The following is a 20,832-nucleotide window of genomic DNA, read 5'->3' on the forward strand; positions in this document are numbered from 1 at the left end:
ACCACAGTAATAACCTCCTGACTGGCCCTGCACTGTTTCCTGTACAGGGTTACTAAGCTCCCCGACATGTGCACAACAGTCAGCAGGTGAGCTCATAGCTTCCACGCACCCACACCGGGGAACTGAAACAAGACCCATCTGTAACACTTCCACGTGATAAAAAGCAAACACTGGAGGCCTTCAATACAGAGCAACCCTTATTACAGAACTCAAATCTTTCACCTAGCTCCTACCTCGAGCTCAACAGCAGAATTTCATCCCTGCTGGAGAAGTATTAATTTCCAAAGATGCTCACACTTACTTAAACCTCAAATAAGTTATCTTCCTTCAAATCTACCTTAAATAGTCCCTGATTTCACCTGTTGCTATGACTGTTTACCACTGGAAGTAAAGTATTTGTGGCCTCACAGCAGCCACCCACAGCAGCAGGCAGCACAGCCGAACACCGAGAACTAGCCAACAATTAGGAATGACTGGATCTACTTCTCACAGGGCTCTTAAGAGAACCTGGCATGACTTTGTTCAAAGAAAAAGATGTGTCCCTCAACTGAACTGTGCTTTTCTTTTAATGATCAGCAACGACTGACAGCTGGATTAAAGATGTCAGTTAGAAGAGACCAACAGACTAATTTGTTATTTTCCATTTTTTTAAAAAAGGTCAAACCAACTCTTAGTTTTCATCAGATATTTTCTCTTTTTATTTAGTACATGCATGAATAAGCTTACTCCATGGAGCAGGTGAGCAAGAACACAGTTAAGACCACAATTATTTTTTAAGTCTAAAGATGAAAGCTGATACCTACATGGATGTTTAAAGAAAGTGTCACATATAAATTCTATTTTAGGTGATTATGCTTTAAAAGAGTTTACATAATAAAGGTGATTGACAGAGAAGCACATTTATGAGCTTCCTTGTTTTTGAAAAGGTTGTTTACACTTACTACTCTCAGAGGTTCTACAACCTACACGTACAGTTTTCATGACCAATGTGATCCTCTCAATTTAGAATACTTCTGATGAGCTCCTAAAAGACTTCACTAATTTAATGCAGATGAAGTGCTGAACAAGATTAACATGAACATTACTAATTCAAGAATTAGGTGTTTCGTTTTGTCATGAGGTTTAAAGTTACATATGCATTTGATACTTAGTTTGTTGGCTTTGATAAACTGAAGTAAAAAATTACCAGCTCTCTTATTTACCTACTTACTACTCTTAGCTGCGTGTCTAGTGTCTTCAAAATCATTTTGGAAGCTCCTATAATTTTTTAACTAGGTCTTAATTTCTGTATAAGAATATGAAGTCCTTCATATCAAGGATACTCTAGAAGAATCCAGGAGAGACCTTGCAAACACCTTCCATTTTAATCTAACTAGTACAATGAAAAATTGTTCATTACAATAACTTCGACTAACTCATGTAAAGTCAGTGGCCACTTCTTTTCAAAGGTTTCTCTGCTCCATGCCATGGTACATTTTGAAACAAGCAAAGATAGCTAGATGTTTGGAGGGCCAAAGCTAGCATAAAAGAATAAAGCAAATACTCAGTACTGCCAACTCCTGCACATTTTTAAACACGTTTAACAGTCTTAAAGCTTCAGCTCTTAGAGATCTCTTAGATCCCAATCCTGGTGAAGTGACCAGGTAAGAATCAGATTTGCAAATTAAGATGATCTTTTATCCAGTACAAAACTGGAACAGAAGCAGTAAGATAGCATAGCTGAAGAACAGCAACACTAATTAAGTGACCAAAGTTCTGCAGTTGATGGAAACAAATTAAAACAAATGCTGTCAAAAATACTTGAACACCACATCTCCAGAATAAAACCCAAAAAACCCCAAGAAAATACATTCTCGTTACAGCAACTGTATTTAATATTTAAAGTAGCCACACTTATTAATGTATCTAAGTCCCAAAACAAGATAACTCAGTACTTTAAGTGGCAGTAATCTCTTTCAGTGATAGGAAAAATAAACTCTTGGTTGTCTGACAGGATCCAAGGTCAGCTTTTTCTTCGTTAGCGCTAACTTGGGCATATTTACCCTAGGTTATAGTATTATCTTCAATCAAGCTATGGAAGTCATGATGGGAAGCCCGTGCATAATTGCAAAATATAGATATCCCAAGTCTCAACAGCATAAGATGGGGAGAAATTCTTTGTATTCAAGCATATTTTCTCTATTGTCTCAGCAGCTGCATAAGGAAAAAATGACCTGACATATGCAACACTCAAAGCTATGGAAGTTCAGCAGTCTAGTACTTCTAGTATTATTTTCAATATTAGAAGAAAACCAGTTTATATTCTCTCAAGGTAAGACTATAAAGTTGTGCTCATTCTCAACCATTTTTGGAATGTAAAGCTTTCCTCAGCTTTGGAAAATGGCTTTAAAGCTAGCCACTGCACTGGAGTTTCCCCATCCTGGCCTTGGCCATCACTTACAGTCTAGACTCATGGATTTCCACTTGGATTCTTACCTTGTCAGCTTTGCTTTTTCACCTTACATTGGTCTGCTAGAGATTTTGGAGAACCTCACAGGTTAAAATCCACAATCATGCCACTGCTTGCTGCTCTTAGAGAATACCTTCTCCCAACATTTTTGGAGCACCATCAACATCAAAATAACTGGCCATAGGAAACTAACATTTAAAATAGGAGTGGTCCCAACTAAGAATTGCTTCTGCTTGTTCCAAGGAAAACCACATTTTATTTTTGAATCATTTTAAGTGAAAGACAAACCACACTGCATGTAACCATACATTCATCATCTGGGTTGCATTTTTTTAAAATGAAAAAAAGTGTCCAACACCACTACAGGTCACACTAAGTGGAATATTAATCTGTATGGCTGGTTTTAGAGAGAAAAGTGAAGTTCATAACCCAAAGGCCCAAGAAAGCTCCTACTTAATCATTACATATCCTAGAACCTAAGGGTGTTGTCACAGACCAGCCTCAAGGTCCTGCCTCTCACAAGAAAATGCTACAAAAAGACAAGAATTTGAGCAAAGACAAAAGTACAACCACACAACATCAACTCTTGAAGTAAAAATCAGCCTGTCTTATCTCTTCCTCAGACAGCTGGCTTTTTTGCTTTTCATCAGCAGAAGTTATTTACATCTCAATTTTTGTCTTAAGGTCCCTGATTTCCAAACAATTCTGTTAATTTTATGACCCAGAGAAGTATTCCTGAAGCCTCTTAGAGCATTCAAAACCCAAACTTCCCCATTTTACACAGGAAAAGGCTTCTTCTACAAAATTTGTATTTGACAGATACTGTTGAGATAACATCTGGACTTGTTGTTCCAAAGTATACGTGTTTCCTCAGTTATAACCAGTACTTGGGAGAACTCTGTGAACACACTGTTAGACACCAAGTCAAAAACTGAGAACACGCAGAATCTCTACCAAACTTATTCATGTAGTTGTATTAGTAACTTAATGTCCAAAATACCATGCTAAAATACACCCTCATTTTCTTCCTTCTGAACCCCATCATTTATTGGTTTTTCTTTAGAGACTCATGCATTAATGAAGTAGTTTGCGGGGTAGGTTTTGGTATTAAAAACAGATAATGCACACTATGCTAATTAACAAAAGGTTGATTTTTGAGAGAATTCTGTTAACACAAATATGCTTGCTTGGTAATACGTAAACAGGCTAAGAAACCAGAAGATACAGAGGGAATCCAAGTGTGCCTTTTCAGAAATGTAATTTGTGAATTAAAGGTAATTTGCCTGATTCACATTATCCTCTTTACACAAATGTAAATTCCATTCTGTCTCAAGCATTCAAGGTTAACTTTTATTCAAGAAAAACTACCACTTGAAGTTCTATATGTAGAATAGTAAAACCAACACTGCTTACATTGCATCTATGGCAAACTAATGACTGCCAAAGCAGTCATTTGGAATATGTATTTTATGTTTCTGTGGATATATTGTCTTCCAAGCAAACTTTATGCTGTTCACTGATGAAAAATGGGAATAGGTCAGTTTCTTCTCTGGCTTCTAAAACAGTCTAATAGTAAATACAATTCAGCTGAGTAACACTAGACATGCTTTTAGACATAAGGGAAACTATGTGTTCTAGAACAAAGTCCTAGTCTGGGAAAAAAGATTAACAGACAGAAGTGAATAATAAGAGCACAAAGCCAAAGAAGTAACTTTTTTTTTTCTAACATTACAGTTTCAGGTAATGTTACTACACTATCAAAAGTAATCAAGCTATCTCTAAACTAGTGACCATTTTCCTCACTCTCCTTTCCATGGTTTTGATCAATGAGTTACAAAAGGGGGTGGGGGCAGGAAGTAACAAAACCACACAGTGGTAGGAAGGCACAGGCACAAACTGTTTTCCCATTTTCTGTTTTGAGCACTGCAAGTTCCAACAGCTTTATTAGCAGAAGAAAGTAAAGCATTATGTGAGACTTCTCACTTCAGGAAAAATTCTGCTTTTATTTCCCCCACGGCCCAAAGCATCTCAGAGTGGTTATTCAGTGCCACTGAGGAGAGTCATGTTTAAACTCAGACTGGTCAGCAAAAACCCTGCAATAATCTTTCCTACCTAGACTCTATACACCTCATCTCATTTGTCTGGCAGTAAATTGTTACAATCTAGTTCAGCAGGTCTTTAAAATCTGAAAGATTTACAACAGAGAGATCATATTGTTTTCAGCTGTAATATTTTCTGCTCTAAAAACCTAGTACTTTCACATAATAGTACAGGTTTTGAAATTCCAAAATTTCAAAAGCAGAATAAAAAGGATCAAAAAGCTTAGAGAAAGCTTCTTTACACATGAAGCACCAGAACAGGGGTTTTTGCCAGACATGTTTTTACATACATTGTTTTAATGATTTCTTATCAAGCATTCAACGTATTGAGCCAAAGCAACTTTTTTTTTTTAAATTATCAGAATTTGGCTTGGGATTTTCCTCAGCCTTACATGAGCGTATCAGTTGGCTCTACATACAAAATAACCAGGAAAGACAAGCTGTTCCATCTAGGTTGCAGAAATGCTCAAGAGCCTAAAACATGCTCAGTTGAAGCAGACATCGGTTTGTGGAACATGCAAGGGCGGAGGTTGTTTGTTTTAATTAGAAATGTCCTTTTGTGCCAGCCCATGCAGTTCTCTGTATTTATCTACAATGCACAGGACACAGATGTGGATTTCAGCACGTTTTGTAACAGAGCACATGCCAAGATCATTAAGTAAGAACGTCAGACTCCACAGCACGCCTCTAGTTGTGCTCCATCTGTTTTGAGCAAGCTTTAGCCCACCCGCCTGCCGCAGCCTGTGAACGCTGGCCACGCATGCTCTGCATCTACACAACCCCATAAACACGGGAGAGAAAAGAGCAGCTAGACTGCATAGCAAACATTAATTTAAGGAAAGGTGTGCCAGGCAGGCGGTGGGGACACTTATTTCTAACCAATTGTCAGAGCTAGCCATTTTGCATTGCACTAACTTACAGAATAGGTATTACAAGTGAAGTTTAGCGAGCAGACACTTTTTGCTGTACATATTAGGATTGCAGAACTGAGAAGCTGAACTATTGGAGAGAAGTGCTCTGATGATTTCATTGCTCAATTATGTAAATGACTTTAAACTTCCACACGGACAAGACAATACACTTAATCCCTAGACTGACATATGCTTACAGACTTCAGCCTATAAAATTTAAGACCCTTTAAAAAAATCTGACACCTTGTTTGATTAGAACAGCTGCACCGTTATTACTGGAACTAGTTTCACTAAAAGAAAGAACAAGCAGCGATGTGCAAGTGAAGAATGTAGTTTCAGAGAACACTTTAACCAGCCTGGCAACACAGTGATGCCAGAAACAAGGCTGGTTTTGTCCTGCAACTTTTCATTCTCAACATGGCACTTACCTAGCAACTACAGGACAGCAGCATGAGCTGGTGCAGTTCACTACAACTAACAAAAGATTAACCTCTTTCAAGCATGCTAATGTTCATTTGGGTTGTCAAAACAACCAGACTCAACCCATGGCCACACAACTTTTGGACCCTGTGGAAGGTAGAGAATGAGGAGAGGGTGAAGGGCAGGATGGCTCCTCCCAGCAACAGGCCAGTGAGGCTTGTTTAAGCATAGCATGAAGTGCCAAGGATAACTGATACACGGTGACCGAATCTTTGCAGTTCTGTGGCGAGACAGACATTTCAGCACATCTCTCCTTCTCAGTCGCTCACACTATGACAGGAACTCCGTTTTCCCCACAGGTGCAGCAGCAATTTATAGGCCTTTAAGCTGGAAGGATCACAGAAGACATCCAGCGTTCAAACAGCACTCAACATCCTTCATACTTCAGCTGGAACCATCCTACCAGGAGAAGAGCAGGCTACAAACAGTCAAAGAAGCTCTCCCACAAATGGCCCTTCTGACTTGAAGATTAGGCTGTATATAGCTATTCCCTCCACGCAGCATGTGGTGGTATTGTTATTTAATTCCATCTCATGAATTACAGTTGTTTCAAGACAACATGTTTGACAGCATGTTGATTAGCCAACAAGAGGGTAAATATTTTTTTTAGTACTTACTGCTTTTAATTAAAAAAAATGTATTCCAAGAGCAAGAAACAATCCAGATTTACAGACAAAGCATACACAGTTACATAAATAACCACCACACTACACGCCAGATATTCCTGACAACAACCCAATCAATACAGAAGCTATGGCTTCAGCCACCCATTCTCAGATGTCTAGTAGTTCTACGGACAGATGGATGTCTGGAAATGTCAAACAGCAACAACAAAAGTATTAAAAGTAGAGTAAGAGAATGCCTTGGAAACTGCCATGAAAGAAACAGCTCTGATCTGTGAAGTAGCAAAAGCTGAAAGAGACTAATACTACTACCACCTACCTTCAGGTCACCTCCTGTGTGCCCCAAACAGCCTTTGTCCAGCTTGGTGTAGTTACAGTTATAATTTAATATCAGAACCAAGGAATGTTTGCTGAATCTTTTATGCCTTTTGCTCCTTGCAAGGCTCTAAAATGGGGGTGGGGAAGGCAGGCATTATACGTTCAAGGAGACAGGAAAGTAACTACTAGTACTCAAGACAAATACATCCTCCTGTAGACCACTACAACTCTCCCTTCCAATAGTCATGACTACTGACCAACCTTACTGAAAACAAAACATGTACTCAAACACGAGGGTAGAGAGTGTTGCAAAGCAACACAGATGGGGGAACTTTCATTTTTAAGTGAGGAGGGGAAAAAAGTTAACAGATTACAGCAGACAGACTGCTTTAACAGATTGCAGGAACAAAATGGCCATCTACTTTGTATTTAGGATGCTTCACATCTTTGCTTGGCACAAGAGGATAGTCTGATCTCATCCATACCAGGCTGTGACTGACAAGTACTCAGCGTGTTTACTATTAAATACTGTCTCAGCAACTGATGTGTACACAATTGCTCAGACCTTACAAATGAGAAGAATGAGCAATCAAAGCAGACTAAAAGTCAGGCACAGGCTCTATTAGAAGTTAACGAGATGGGCAGCCACAAATTTAGAAAGCTATTCCCACCATTAAAGACTAAGAACTTGACAAGGTGTACCACTTTGAGAAGTTTTCTGAGATTGGGAACGAAATTACTATCTTCTTGTTGGTTTTGGAAGTGAAAAAAGGAAAAACCCTGTAGTAATCATTCTGAAAACTGTTGCAATAGCCAGGGTGTTTTAGAATTAATAATGACCTATACTTACTACAGCAGCACCACATAGACACAAAACTAAAATGTTTTAATTATGTGCTTCGAGTCTTCTGCTTCTTGACAGAAAGAAGACATGCAATTAGTACAAGATATTTCACACGTTTAAATGCCTAAGTATAATAGCATTTATAGAGCAAAGGGAAAAGATTTCATTAAAACAAAGTTTTGCCAAGAATTATTATGTGGAGCAGTGAATTTGAACCACTCCCTGTTTCCTGTGCATGACTCTCTGAGACAATTCACATGCAATTAAGAATTCTAATTCTCTACTAGCTCCATTCCCTAGTTCCTTAAAGCTTTAACCAAACTATTTTAGTGGAGTTGATGAACCCCAAATTGCAAACTCTCAAAGTGAATCAGAAGTCAGTTTGCTGGGGACATGCGTGTCAGGACAAGTCCTCCACGTCAGAGGTCAGCAGAGGGCACTCTGACACACCTACACATTAATATTTTGCTGCTCTTTTGGCCCTGAAAAATAGTAGGTCAGTCAGGAGCAGAGAATGCTGTTGCAGCCAAAACAACTGCTGCTCTTTCCAATTACAAGTCAAGACAACAGGTATTCCTGATGGCTGCCCAAATATGACAACAGGGCTTCCAGGACTTGCTACAGACTGTGTAGGATATCCATAGCCCTCATATACAGCAGAAAGTCACCACACCAAAATTAAAACACTGCATAAGTAAGAGAGAACCTCAGGTCTTAGCAGCTAAGTAGCAGTTAAAATATTTCCGTCTTTCTTATGGCGTTTAAGGAAAAGGTAGCATACGCCTTCTGAACTCATGACACACAAGTCAGAGAAAGAAAGCCACTGGAACAGGAATATCTGGAAAGAGACCAGGAAGCAAAACAGATCAAATAGAGGAAGGTAGCAGAATGGACACCAAGAAAAGAGGACAAGGAGCACAGTCTCACTACCACTGAAACTAAGGCCTCTTATGTCACACCACATCGACTTCTGTGCTTCCCACCTCTCTCTTCCACATGAATTTTGCTCTATTAAGCAACGTTAAAAAATAGTCTCGAAGCTGTCCAAGTTCTCATTAAACATTTCCCCCTTCCTGGGAAGCTGAACATTGGCAAACTAGTTAAGTCCCACAGCTAGGAAACAAGGACACAAGAAGGTGGAGAGGGTTTATAAATAATATTAAGGACTCTCTTTTTAGTAAAAATAATTAGGGCACACAAATGAGTAACCAACAGCAACCAGAAAACCAAACTACACAGAACTGCACAATACGTTGTCCTTTATTGCCTCTTGAAATACATCTGTGGATAGCAGTACCTATTCTCTTCATTCCCTGTGCTATTGGTTAGGCCTATAGAGGACTTAATCCTCAAAATGCAAATACAACCCTTAGCAATTAATTTCATGGAAAAAACAACTAACTTCACAAGAATCTGGTCATTAGAAATTGAGGTGCTCAGCATCGCTGATATTAGCCTTACAACCCACAGTCTGAGTTGTTTTTAAAATAAAAATTGTCTGCTTGGTGCTTTTACGTAACGAAGTAGAAACAGGTTCAGCAGCTACATCTGATGTACAGAAAGTACGCATATGCCTCTGCCCTCTAGTGCTGTGTATTGCCCGTGGGAAGACCACAGGGACAGAAGGCACAAACAGCAATTCTTTCTACAGCTCTCTTCCAAACCGATGTCATCCTTTGCCAATCCTGGAACACCATGCTCTACTTCCTAAGCTTCAATGATTTGACAAGTCTCAGGGAGGGCAGGGGGAGAGAGAAGGACTACTATTTATCTAGTTAACTAGATCACAGCAGAAAAATGTATGGGGCGGTATGAGAAGGCCTCCCGACAACAAATAAAGTTTTCAGATTAAATCCCTCTTACACTACCCGGTGTAATGTTTGTCACCAACAAAACAGGGAAATCCCATTACGCCCTGCTTTGGGTCATACACTCCTGCTACACGCTTTGCACTAATTCAGATGTTTGTTGGACTGCTTTGTGAGCAGATTCACTTCATTTGCCTGGAAAAAAGTCACACACAGCAAATCTCAGCTCAAGCGACCCAGCAAGCATTGGGGCTTGCACAGACACAGAGCTACTCAGCCAGGAGCACTAGGAAGACTCAGTTGCTCAAATATTACACGTTTATTAGGGAATATTATTCAAATGAGCAAAATAACCCATCCGTTTCATGAAGGAATAATACAGTGCCTAAAAAAAAGGCCAGAGGTTGCACTGGAGTTTACTCTTTCTCAAACAGAACTTGGACAACACGTAAGATGATACTTTTCATGATACTTTTCACCTAAGTACGTTTGCCCCTTTGGTTGCCAAAAACTCAACTTTACAAAGACCAGTACACAATAACCCTGCCAGTCCAGCTCTTCATCAGCTGATGACCTATACTCACCACAAAGCCCCATTTCACACTCCCAGGCGTTCTCCTAGCCCTTTCAGCTCTGCCACAAGTTAAAAAGGAAAACAGTTACCAAACAGATTTTACAGCTTCATTTGGATCGATTTACGAGCAACACTCGCAATTTACATGTAACAGGCACCAGCGGCCTGAGCTTCTTGGCTCTACAGCCCTGGAAACAAGCACTTGGAGCAGGAGACAACAGGGTGTGACCAGGAGAGACGTCCTGTGCTCACCTGGAGCCCGGTGCTGGTTTTGTGGACGCTTCTGGGAGCACGACGACCCTCTGAGGCACCAGAGAGCTCAGCCACTGCCAGGCAAGTGTCACTCGTGGGCAGAACCGTGGCTACCGCTACCTCACTGCTTTCGTGGAGGAGAGGCGCTCTGAACTAATTAAATTCCTAAAACCGCAGCGGTTTGGTTTAACACAGCACTTACAAGCCGCCGGCTGATGCAGCACCGCGGCACTCCGGCCCAGACACCCGCCCCCCCTCACGGCGCCGGCAGCCCCGCCGGCCCCGCACGACGCGTCCCCCGCCGCACGGGGGGAAGCTGCCCCCCACCCCACCTGCGCCGGGAGCGGCGAGGCCAGGCCGTGCCATGCTAGAGCGGCGAGGCCGCCCGCGGCCCAACAGCCGCCCCCTGGGCGCGCAGCGAACCCAGCTGAGGGGCACGGGGGGAAGGAGGGAAGAGGCGCTGCCTCCCTCCCGCCGCTCCCGGCCCAGCCTCGCCGGGGGAAGCTCCAGGACCGCTCACACCCCCCCGCCCCCGGGCGACGAGCCGCTGCCCGCTCCCCCCAGCCCGGCACTCACACGACGGCCCGCGAAATCATCCAGGAGACCATCGCGGCGGCAGCAGCCGCGGCGGCGGCGCGTCCCCTCAGCCAGCCGGGCCCCAATGGCCGCGGCCCCGCCCCCGCCCGCCCCATTGGCTCGGCGGCTGCGCGCATGCGCGCTGAGGCCGCGCGGGCCCGGGCGCGGCGGGGCGCGGCGCGGGTCCGTGCCCGGCGGCGGGACGGGGGGGGCCGGGCGCGGCATTTACCTCGGCGGCGCGGGCGGGCTCGCCCGGGGCTGGCTCCGCTCCCGGGCAGGCCCGGGGACAGGGCGCCTTGGGAGAGGCTGCAGGCAGCGCCTCGCCGTGAGGAGGGGCCTCCTCCCCCTCCTGCCTGCGCGGGGGGTTCGCCCTCCGCCGTCCCGCCTGCCTTTAGACCGACACATGAAGGCAGCCTTTGCACAGCACCCCTCGGGCCGGCGCACGAAGGAGATAGGAAGAGATATAATTAATTAAGAACGCACTAAGGCGCCCTTTCTCATCTCTTCCCTTCGAAGCGCAGTGACCACCTCTAGCGAGAAAGGCAGGTTGGGTTGCTCACCCCTTTCCCTTTGTTCCCTCTGTGCCTACATCCCCTTTGCTGTAGGACCTATCAAAGCATTTCGTTTCACACGTTCAAGTCACGTAACGTTGGCCTTGCTGACCTGGAGGTTGCTCGCTTGCCGTGGGACAGAGCATGCCAAGCCACTCGTGCATGCTGGAGGGGTTAGATGAGGGCACAGGACTTCACCCAGCTCACAGCCTGCAGCCCCCCCTTCAGAGCTGAGCTGCGGAGCCAGCTGGCTCCCCAGGGCTCCAGCACCCACATGAACCGCCCTGGGAAGGTGCTTCTACATACTTGTTGACAAGTACTCAGTCCTAAAGGCTGTCTAAGGACACATCCTTACATGAGCCACACAGACACGTACGTGCACTTGATCCAAAACTTCAGGTGACTGGGAGGGTATGTGTAGGAAGGATTAGTGCCCATGTGCCCTGTTACCTTTGTTCCTTCCCTAGACACCTTATCAGCCACTGCCCACAGCAGAACACTCGACAAGATGGTCCACAGCATGACCCAGGCCAGATACTCTTGACGAGCTCCTGGTCTGGCAGGTTAAGACATGCAGGAGAAGCTGACTACTCCCCGATACCTTAGCTAATCCCTTGCAATCCATCTCTGCATACCAGCTTCACACTTCATGCAGAAACATTTGTACGCCTAAAAGGACAATATTTTGCTGAAACAGACTGTTTTGTCTTTTCTCACAAGAGGAGGCTGTAGAAAGTTCTGCCCATGGCATTGCTGGAAACATTCAACTTTACTCTTCTGATACCAACAAACGTTAACAGAGCAATACCCAAAGTGATATGTGCCCACGCTACTGAGCATGCCACTCAGCAGTTAAGATAGAGAAAAAGGAGGTTACAGAGTTTCCAGCACCGTTCCTGCTGACTCTCGTGGTGAATGACATGCCAAGGTCCGCATCACAATCTGTAGCAGAAATTAATTCTTCAACGTGTCTTTAAGTAAGATAATACATAGTTTTCCTGCCTGCCATACAAGGAGAAGAAATGTCTAAATCTTTGTAAGCTATTGTCTTATTCAGATGAGAGGTGCAAGATGAGTGCAGGATGGTTTCTATTCCACAGGCAAGCACCAGATTTCCTCACCTCCTCAAACACAGCCACAGGCATCTTCACTCCTCTGCAGCCTTCAAACACAACAGATGCAGTCAAAAGGCTAGAAGTGACTTGGGAAAGGAGAAGGTAAATAAACAAATATGGAACATTTCAGCAATGACAGTGTTTGAAAATTGTCGCTATGGTTGTATAATGTGAAATATGAAGCTTGAAATAGGAAAGTATACAATAATTAAAAATGAACTTTATTTTTACTGTCCAGGGATTTGGGTCTTGAAAATAACGATATTGGCCATCTTGGGTCTCTCCTTACCTTGACCTCTGTAGGGGGTAACCAATGCGGAAAGAGATAGAGAGGAGTTTGTGGGCAATCTGAAGTACACCACGTGTCAATCTCATATTTGAAACAGGCCTAACCTGAATACATTCTGCATCGCATTCAGTGAAAGGAGAAATCTGAACCACTACTTATATGCCCCTTGAATAACAAACCTCTCCCATGGTAGACTGTGTAAAGCAAACGTGCACAGCAAAAGCATTTGAAATATAAATTACTTGGGAGAGATTACATTTTAGACTCCAGTTCTGTAAACTCCTGCTCAGAGGCAGATCCTGCTGCCTGCATAACACTCTGCTGAAGTTTGTAGCATTCCAGTCCATCTAGAGCAAACTGCAAGATGAGAGCTGTAGTTTATAGCATATTAAATAAGTTACAATAGGTTTCTTTACTGCAAGCAATTGTGTTTGATGCTACATCAGAGAACCATTCCAGGAAAAGACTGATACTCTCTTTCACTGTCCGAAATAGCGTATACATTAATTCCGTAGCTGCATATTTTATTTCATATGGAGTATGTTTAAGAGAAAAACCACTCTTTATTTTGTATAAAGACATTTATTTTTCTTGTGTTTGTTGCCATGGCAATACTGTCTCTGGTGGAAAGCTAAATCTACATTTAAAGAGTGATTTTTTTAAACGGTAAAGGCAGATGGCTCCTAAGAGTAATTTATCTTGCTAAGAAGATTACACTTTATTTCATAGAATGTTTTGAGATTTATTTTAGTGCAAGAGGCTGGGTGGCATTTGCTGGGCCCCCAGCAGACAGGCACAAGGATGCCACATGGACTTCCCTGTATTACAGTTCACACAGAATGATAATCCATGCTCCTGCACAGCAGAAACACGGGGAGCAGTGTGCTATTAAATCCATACCATGTACTTATTCAAACCTGGGGCTTACTCATATGTCTGTCTATTTTTATGTAAGGAAGAGACTTACAGCTATCTCATTATAGGATATTTTTAAGCCCCCCACAAAAACCACTTAATATAGTTAAAAATTGCTTTAAATAGTTTTAACAGTGTTTGGAAAATCACTTCTAAAAGGTCACCTGCCCTCAATTTTCTTTGAACTTCTTTGGTATAATACAATGTATGTGTACAAACATTAATGTTTGTTTACCTGTAAAGGAGGTGAAAGTTAAATATTTTTCCTACTTTGCAGCTGTGAAAACAGCAATTGAGCAACAATTTTGAAGATGCTATCGAGTTTCTCACAGAGGTTTTGATGCCGGCTGTGGGATTTGTGGGATCCTGTCCCCTGCACTCAGAGGATGAGCTCACTAAAGACAGCACCACTTTCTTGCAGCTCCCAAAAATGCATGTATGTTAATCATGGTGCTGGGTTTTTCTTAACTTTGCTGGTTTGTATGACTATATTCTAAATGAGTCTCAAATATAGAATAATTTGAAGTTTGAAAAAAATTACAGAATTCTTTCAGTTACTGAACCATACCAGAGATGTTTGTAATTTTGGAGCTAGGAGATGGAACAGATGATACCAGTTTATTTGTTGAAACAACAGAATACAGAACGGGTGAAGATGACTATTTCTTAGAATACTCTAAGCTGGTACGATTCCCATAACTGATTATTAATGAATATGGCTGAAATTATGGTTTATGCTACCTTGAAATATTTAACTCTTCATGTATCTTTCCTATGCACGTGCCACTTCTTGCTCACATGTGTGTTCCAGCCTCCCAGTGCAGCACCTCACTGGGGAGCATGGCAAAGCCAGTTGGTATCCAACACAGCTGTGTCTTAAGTGATTTTTTTTTTTTTTCCAATACAGAGACAGACAGTATACCAAGAGGCCAAAAGTTTATTTTCCTCAGAAATGTGTTTGTGTGAAATTTATTAACATTCCAAATTAGGAATGTCAAACATCCAAATTAATGAAAAAATTAAAAGAAAAAAGTTTAAAAAAAAAAAGGCAAAAATACCAGTTTTGTCTGTTAGGTTTAACCACTGTTGTCCTCAGTTTTAATACAGTCTGACATTCCTTTTAAAGCTCTTGCTTCATATTAATAAGTAAAATCCTTAGGTTTTGAATAATTTCTTCCCCTCACGTTAGCAGATATACCTACAAATGCAAAGCCTGAAAACTCAAACAGCAACAGGAACATGATGTTAAATTCATGGGTTGGGGGTTTCTTGGAGTCATTTTCCTGACTCTTGAGGCCCTGACAATTTCAGTTAGTACTGAATATTAAGCAGTACAGAATTTGGAGTTAAAAAAGGCATCTAGCTGGGGTTGTAGGATGACTGAACTGCATAGCAGAGGGAAATCTTTGCAAGCAGAGAAGTTAACAAATGCAAGAACAGGCCCAGAGATTTCCACCCCACCCCACCCCCCCAAAAAAAAAAAACAAAACCCACCTACAAAACAATGAGGTCTAGCACTGTTAATTCAGTGAGTTATAGGTCAGGGAAAGCAGATAAGGCCAAGACAGAGCACTGAAAGAAATCCAGAACAGCCCTGTCAATATGAAGCCAAAGCATTTTCATCACTCCAGCAGTAGCCAGGTTTGACTGCAGCATAATAAAATAGAACCAGGCAATTCAGACAGCATCCAATTGATCTGATTAAAAGTACAAATATTACAAGGACACTCTGTTTACTTTTTTTTTTTTAAGAAAATTCACCGTGCCGCAAAAAGGCTTATCATGTAACTGTAAATTGGTTGTGTCAATGGGTTAAATGCCTCCAGTTCCTTGTTTCTTCACAGAAAAATAAGAGCACCCCTTAGGATATTTTTTCTTAAGGGAAATGTGATCTAAAGAGGAAGGGGAAAGTTCAGAACAGCTCTATCTGAGACTTGTTCTCCTGGCAGCAGTCATATGTCCATCCTACCTTATTGCTTCCATTTGGGGTGGAAAGCATATGAGATGCAGCCCCGCAAGGGCAAGCAGAGGCTACAGAGCAGCTGATTTCCAGATTGTCAAGAGTATCTGAGAGTCTCAAAGCAGCAGTACCATACCTGTTGCTCCCCTACTTCTGTATTGATAAGCTATAGACAGAAAGGTTTTTGACATCTATTGTACATGGGCCTGCAAACATTACTCGGTAGATAAGCGTAACCACCCACCAGGGTTACACACCAGTGCATCTCAGTAGGGCTGTCCACTGGACAGATTTGTATAGTTTATTTTTCCCCCTGTTCCCAAGCAGAGTGGCATTAAAGCTGTTAATTTGTTCAAAAGGTGCAGCTGAATGTTCCAGTAAATATATGCCTCTCATGAGAGCAAACCCATTTTAAATGATGGCTACGCAAACTCTGGTATCCGACGATCCACCCTCTCTCTGGGTTTGGAAATCCATACACAGAGACACAGACCAAAGCCATATTATTTCTTCCCATCTGGGTAATATCATCTCAGCTCTATTCCATCACTACTTGTGGTGCATCACATTTAATAATTATAGTAATCAGTTGGAAATTTTTTTTTTTTTAAATACACTTTCTGCTTTTGATGTTTCTGATCACTATGGAAAGCTTATGCTAGTTTATAGTCTGCTGACTAAGCTCATGTGCACACCAGCTGCATTTTATCAAGGAGCAATGTTTGCCTTTTGAACTGGCTGATAGATTTTACTTAAAGTGAAGAGGAAATATACATTCTTTGGCAACACTTAGAACCTTGTTCAGCACAATCGCCATTTGCAGGAAATCTTAGCCTCCAGCTAAACAGTGCACCAACCCACAGACATCAGCCCAAAAGATGCAGGAAAAAAAATATATCTTAGAACCAGAGAAGACCCCAAGTTTATCTTCTGCATAATAAAACCAGGATCACTCCACATCATTTGGACAGAGGTCTTGTCCTACCTGTTCCTGAAGCCTTTCCACAGAGATTACACACCTTTTCTTAGCTATTTCCACTAGTCCTTCAGTATCCTGCTGGGAAGCTTTTCCTTGTATCAAAGTGAACCCAAGTCAAGGGGTATTCAGGAGTTTTTATCCTGTCTCCCCCAGGCATGGAAGGAAAAGCATTAACTTCCTTTTGCAACAACTTTAAAAACTGAAAACAGTACTTAAGCTATTACATCTTCCCTTGAAGAAACAACCCCAATTCCTTATGGCACACTTTCTAGACCCTTAAATTCCCTTTACTACATCCAACTGTCTATTGAAATGCAGAGCCCAAACCCACATAACACAGCTCTGGAGGAGCCTAATCGGTGCCAAGAGCTGAAGGAGTACATCGTACATTATCCAGTAAGTCAAAAGGCTGCCAGCAAAGGACACTGGACTATCGGGTTTCCTTTTCCTTCTCTCCCTCTCCCACCCTTCCAGGCTAGCACAGCACTGTTAGCTGGGAGAGCTACTCAGGGGGACCACTGCTGCGAGCCAAGATAGCAACTCCTACCTACAACCAACAGTTAGTCTTCAGCCAGCTGACTTCACTACACCTTCCTTGTTCATCCCAAGACAGGCCTAGTCAAAACTACTGACCAACGAATGCATTTAAGGAAGCTGTTTTATTATACAATATCCTGAATTTTTTTTTTTTTTTTTTTCTCTCCTTGGAGCAATGTTTTCTGTCTCTTTGTTGCTTGGGTTTCTTTTCTCCCAAGAACTGTCCTCTCTCTGCATTATCCCCTGAATTGGAGAAGAGGTCTCTTTTTATAGATTTTAAAACTGGAAGGGAGTATCAAATCATTTCATCTGACTTAAACACAAGACACAGAAATCATTCATTCATGTGTTGTGCCAGATAACCTTTGTTTTCTAGAAGCAGTGCTGCCAACAAAGGATATTGATTTGAAGGCATCAGAACATTGATTTTTTTTTTTTTAAATTTTCATCAGTAAATTGTTTTTCCCTATAGGAAACCAGGCACATGCTTTTAAACTTGGAATTTGCCTTTAGTTTCCAGTCATTGGTTTGTGCTATGCTCTAAGTGATAGATTAAAGAGCTCTTTCACACTCATTATCTCTCCACAAGGATTTATGCATGCTTAAGTCACCTTTCAATCTCTTGACAAATTAAACTGCAAGCTTCTTTAAATGACTTTTTTTTTTTTTCTTAGTCCCTAAATGCTTTATGGTAGATTTATAGCTCTAACCCCAAATTTTTGCAGCACTTTCATACACTGAACATTCCCCTCCTTTTGCAGTCCTTCACTCCCTTACACCTAAACAGTCTCCCTGAGGAGCTAACCAGAACCTTTCTCCAGGTGATTTGCTCATTGCTTTTTGGCTATCCATTGTGGGAACAGAGCATTTCCTCCCTCTTCCATCCCTCCCTCTTCAGATAAACCCTCTTTTATCTACCTGAAGATGTTATCATCCGTCCGTCTTTCTCTAGGGTAAACAGCCCGAATTCTTTTAACCTTTCCTCCTCAGTCACCATCCCGTCTCGCCACAAACTGCTGATGAACTGGGACCCCATCGAGCCTGCCTGTCCCCAGTTTGCAGGGGGTTTGGGGCTGCACCAGAAACTGTAGGTGCACGGCAGCACCCTCGGCTGCAGACCGCTGCGTTTCCTCTAGGAACCCGCAAGTCACTGCAATTTCATGCTTCGGTGGGGTTTTGGGGGATTCCCCAAATCTCCCCACATTTCCCAGTCCTGGCTGGCTGAGAGCCCACCTCTCCTTCCTACGGGAGCTGCCGATCGCTCAGACCGCTCTGCTCAGAGGCGAAGTTCATCCCATACAGCTGATTCAATAACATCTGCCCTATTAAACCACCCCGCTCTGCTCTGTCTCTATTTTTCCAGCACTAACTGCATTACCATCCCACTTGCATCTGACCTTTCCAGTGAACACTGAAGCCCAAAAAGTACAAAACCATCCAGCTGTCTGGGCATCATCCGTCTCCAGCTTCCCCCGGTACAACAGGCTCCTGCAGCTACACGGAGCATCTCAGGTGTCCGAGAGGCAAGCAAAAGGCATCAGCTCCCCTCCCCTTTAACAGACACATTTGTTTTCTGCTTGGTGTTCCCCAAATCACAGAATCAACCAGGTTGGAAGAGACCTCTGGGATCATCGAGTCCAACCGTTAAAATGCCTTTATTCAGCTCAGAAACCTTCAGCGCAGCCCTGAGAGCCGAAGCAATCCACAGCAGAGAGATGTGGACGTGGCCGGGCAATCTGAGCATCCACCAGCGCACTAACCCTCCTGTTCATCTACAGCCTCCCGGTGCTATTTTCCTTCCAAAAGGAAGCGGTTTGGGGTTATTTTTGACCCAAACCTGCACACAGGGACCGTTGTGCTTTTCCACTGTACCAAACCCCACCAGCCATCCCGGGTGGCACGATCCCAGCTCCAACGGGGAGCTGCACCCTCAGTGATTGTAATTCACTGCCCTGTGTCCGGCCTCGGCATCTCTGTCTGTAAAATGGGGAGAAAATTGCCGCAATTTCCTTGGCTGCAGCCGTTCATACTCAGATTTGACCAGGGAAGGTGGGTGAGCTGTGCCCAGGGAGGCTGCTCACAAACACAGAATCACAGAATCACAGAATCAATGAGGTTGGAAGAGCCCTCTGGGATCATCGAGTCCAACCATTGCCCTGACACCACCATGGCAACTAGACCATGGCACTAAGTGCCATGTCCAGGCTTTTCTTAAACACCTCCAGAGATGGGGACTCCACCACCTCCCTGGGCAGCCCCTTCCAATGGCTAATGACCCTTGCTGAGAAGAAACGCTTCCTAATGTCCAACCTGAACCTCCCCTGGCGAGGTTCACCCCAAACCCAGCGAGAGGAGCCAAGATACGCTTGTGTTTGGTTAAAAACAAGACAGAAGAGCAATCTGGGGGGCTGTGGGGACCTCCATGGATGCCCAAGTTAAGTGGTTGTAGGGGATGATGCTGGGTCACTCCCCCTGCACCAGCAACCTGGGGTCTGGGGCAAATTTGGATGATTTACACAGGGAGCAAGTGCCCTTCGTGATGGCTCCATCAGGCTGCGCAGCCAAATGCTCCCCTGAGGCACACGTGCCCACGTCGCATCGGTTCCTTTGCTCGGGTGCCTGTTATCAGCCCGGCTTTCGCAGAGCTCTGACGTGCGTTTGTCGGGTTCCGGATTTAAGGTCCACCTCTAAAGCAAATCTAGAAATAAAATGCAGACAGCCCCCCCCCCCCCGCCCCCCCCCCCGAGAGAGAGAGAGAGAGAGAGACCCGCCTAATTAGTCAAAAAAGGAGCAAATCTAGAAATAAAATGCAGACAATCCCCGTCCCCTGCTCCCCGAGAGAGAGAGAGAGAGAGAGAGAGAGACCCGCCTAATTAGTAATTCCAGTGCAGCCCACGTGCGGCGTGCCTGGTTCAATGCAGACAGCCCGCGCGCAGGGCCCGCGCAAAATATAAATAATTCCAGTGCAGCCCACGTGCGGCGTGCCTGGTTCAATGCGAACACCCCGTATGCTTAACCTGCCTGCAGGTAAAGCACCCCCAAAAAATCCTGACCCGAAATATTAAAGATTCGTGATCCTTGAGTTCAGACAAAGCACAACCGAGGCACGGTATCAACAAACTTGGCTCTGACTTTATTAGGTCCAACACTGAGGCAACTCAATATTCAAGGAAAAGGGAGAGAGAGAGGTAAAAGAAAGAAAGAAACAGAGAAAACAGTTGAGAGAGAAAGAAAAAGAAAATATTCACCACCCTGAGATCCAGCGGCGTCCCGCGGGAAATGCTTCCTTCCTACTTGGAAGATGGCGGTGAGGGTCCCGCCTGTTGAAGTGATCCAGCCTCTTTTATAGAGTTTTTCGGCAGAGTCATGTGACTGGGAGCCGTCAGTCAACAGTTCGCACCAATCACAGGTCCGAAGGCGGGACATGTCCGGTTCCTGCGCCGTAGGATTGGCCCCTTGCCAGGCTGTCACCGGAGACACGCATCCGGAGGCGGGTGGAGGGCGCGCGCCTAGCTTATTGCGCCATCTTACGTTGCCAGGCTCAGGCATTCC

General features: G+C 43.6%; 1 protein-coding gene across 1 annotated transcript in view; it reads right to left on the minus strand.

Annotated features, from left to right (window-relative positions):
- REEP3 (receptor accessory protein 3) overlaps positions 1 to 11,006 on the minus strand; it is a 37,743-nt gene extending 26,737 nt beyond the window's left edge. Inside the window, exon 1 of the mRNA XM_068416610.1 lies at positions 10,935 to 11,006. Within this exon, the coding sequence (XP_068272711.1) occupies positions 10,935 to 10,966 (32 nt within the window). The 5' untranslated portion in view covers positions 10,967 to 11,006. The remainder of the gene's footprint in view (positions 1 to 10,934) is intronic.
- Positions 11,007 to 20,832: the final 9,826 nt, after the last annotated feature.

The sequence above is a fragment of the Nyctibius grandis genome, chromosome 20 (genome assembly GCF_013368605.1).
Source record: "Nyctibius grandis isolate bNycGra1 chromosome 20, bNycGra1.pri, whole genome shotgun sequence".
In the NCBI taxonomy this organism is placed as follows: domain Eukaryota; kingdom Metazoa; phylum Chordata; class Aves; order Nyctibiiformes; family Nyctibiidae; genus Nyctibius; species Nyctibius grandis.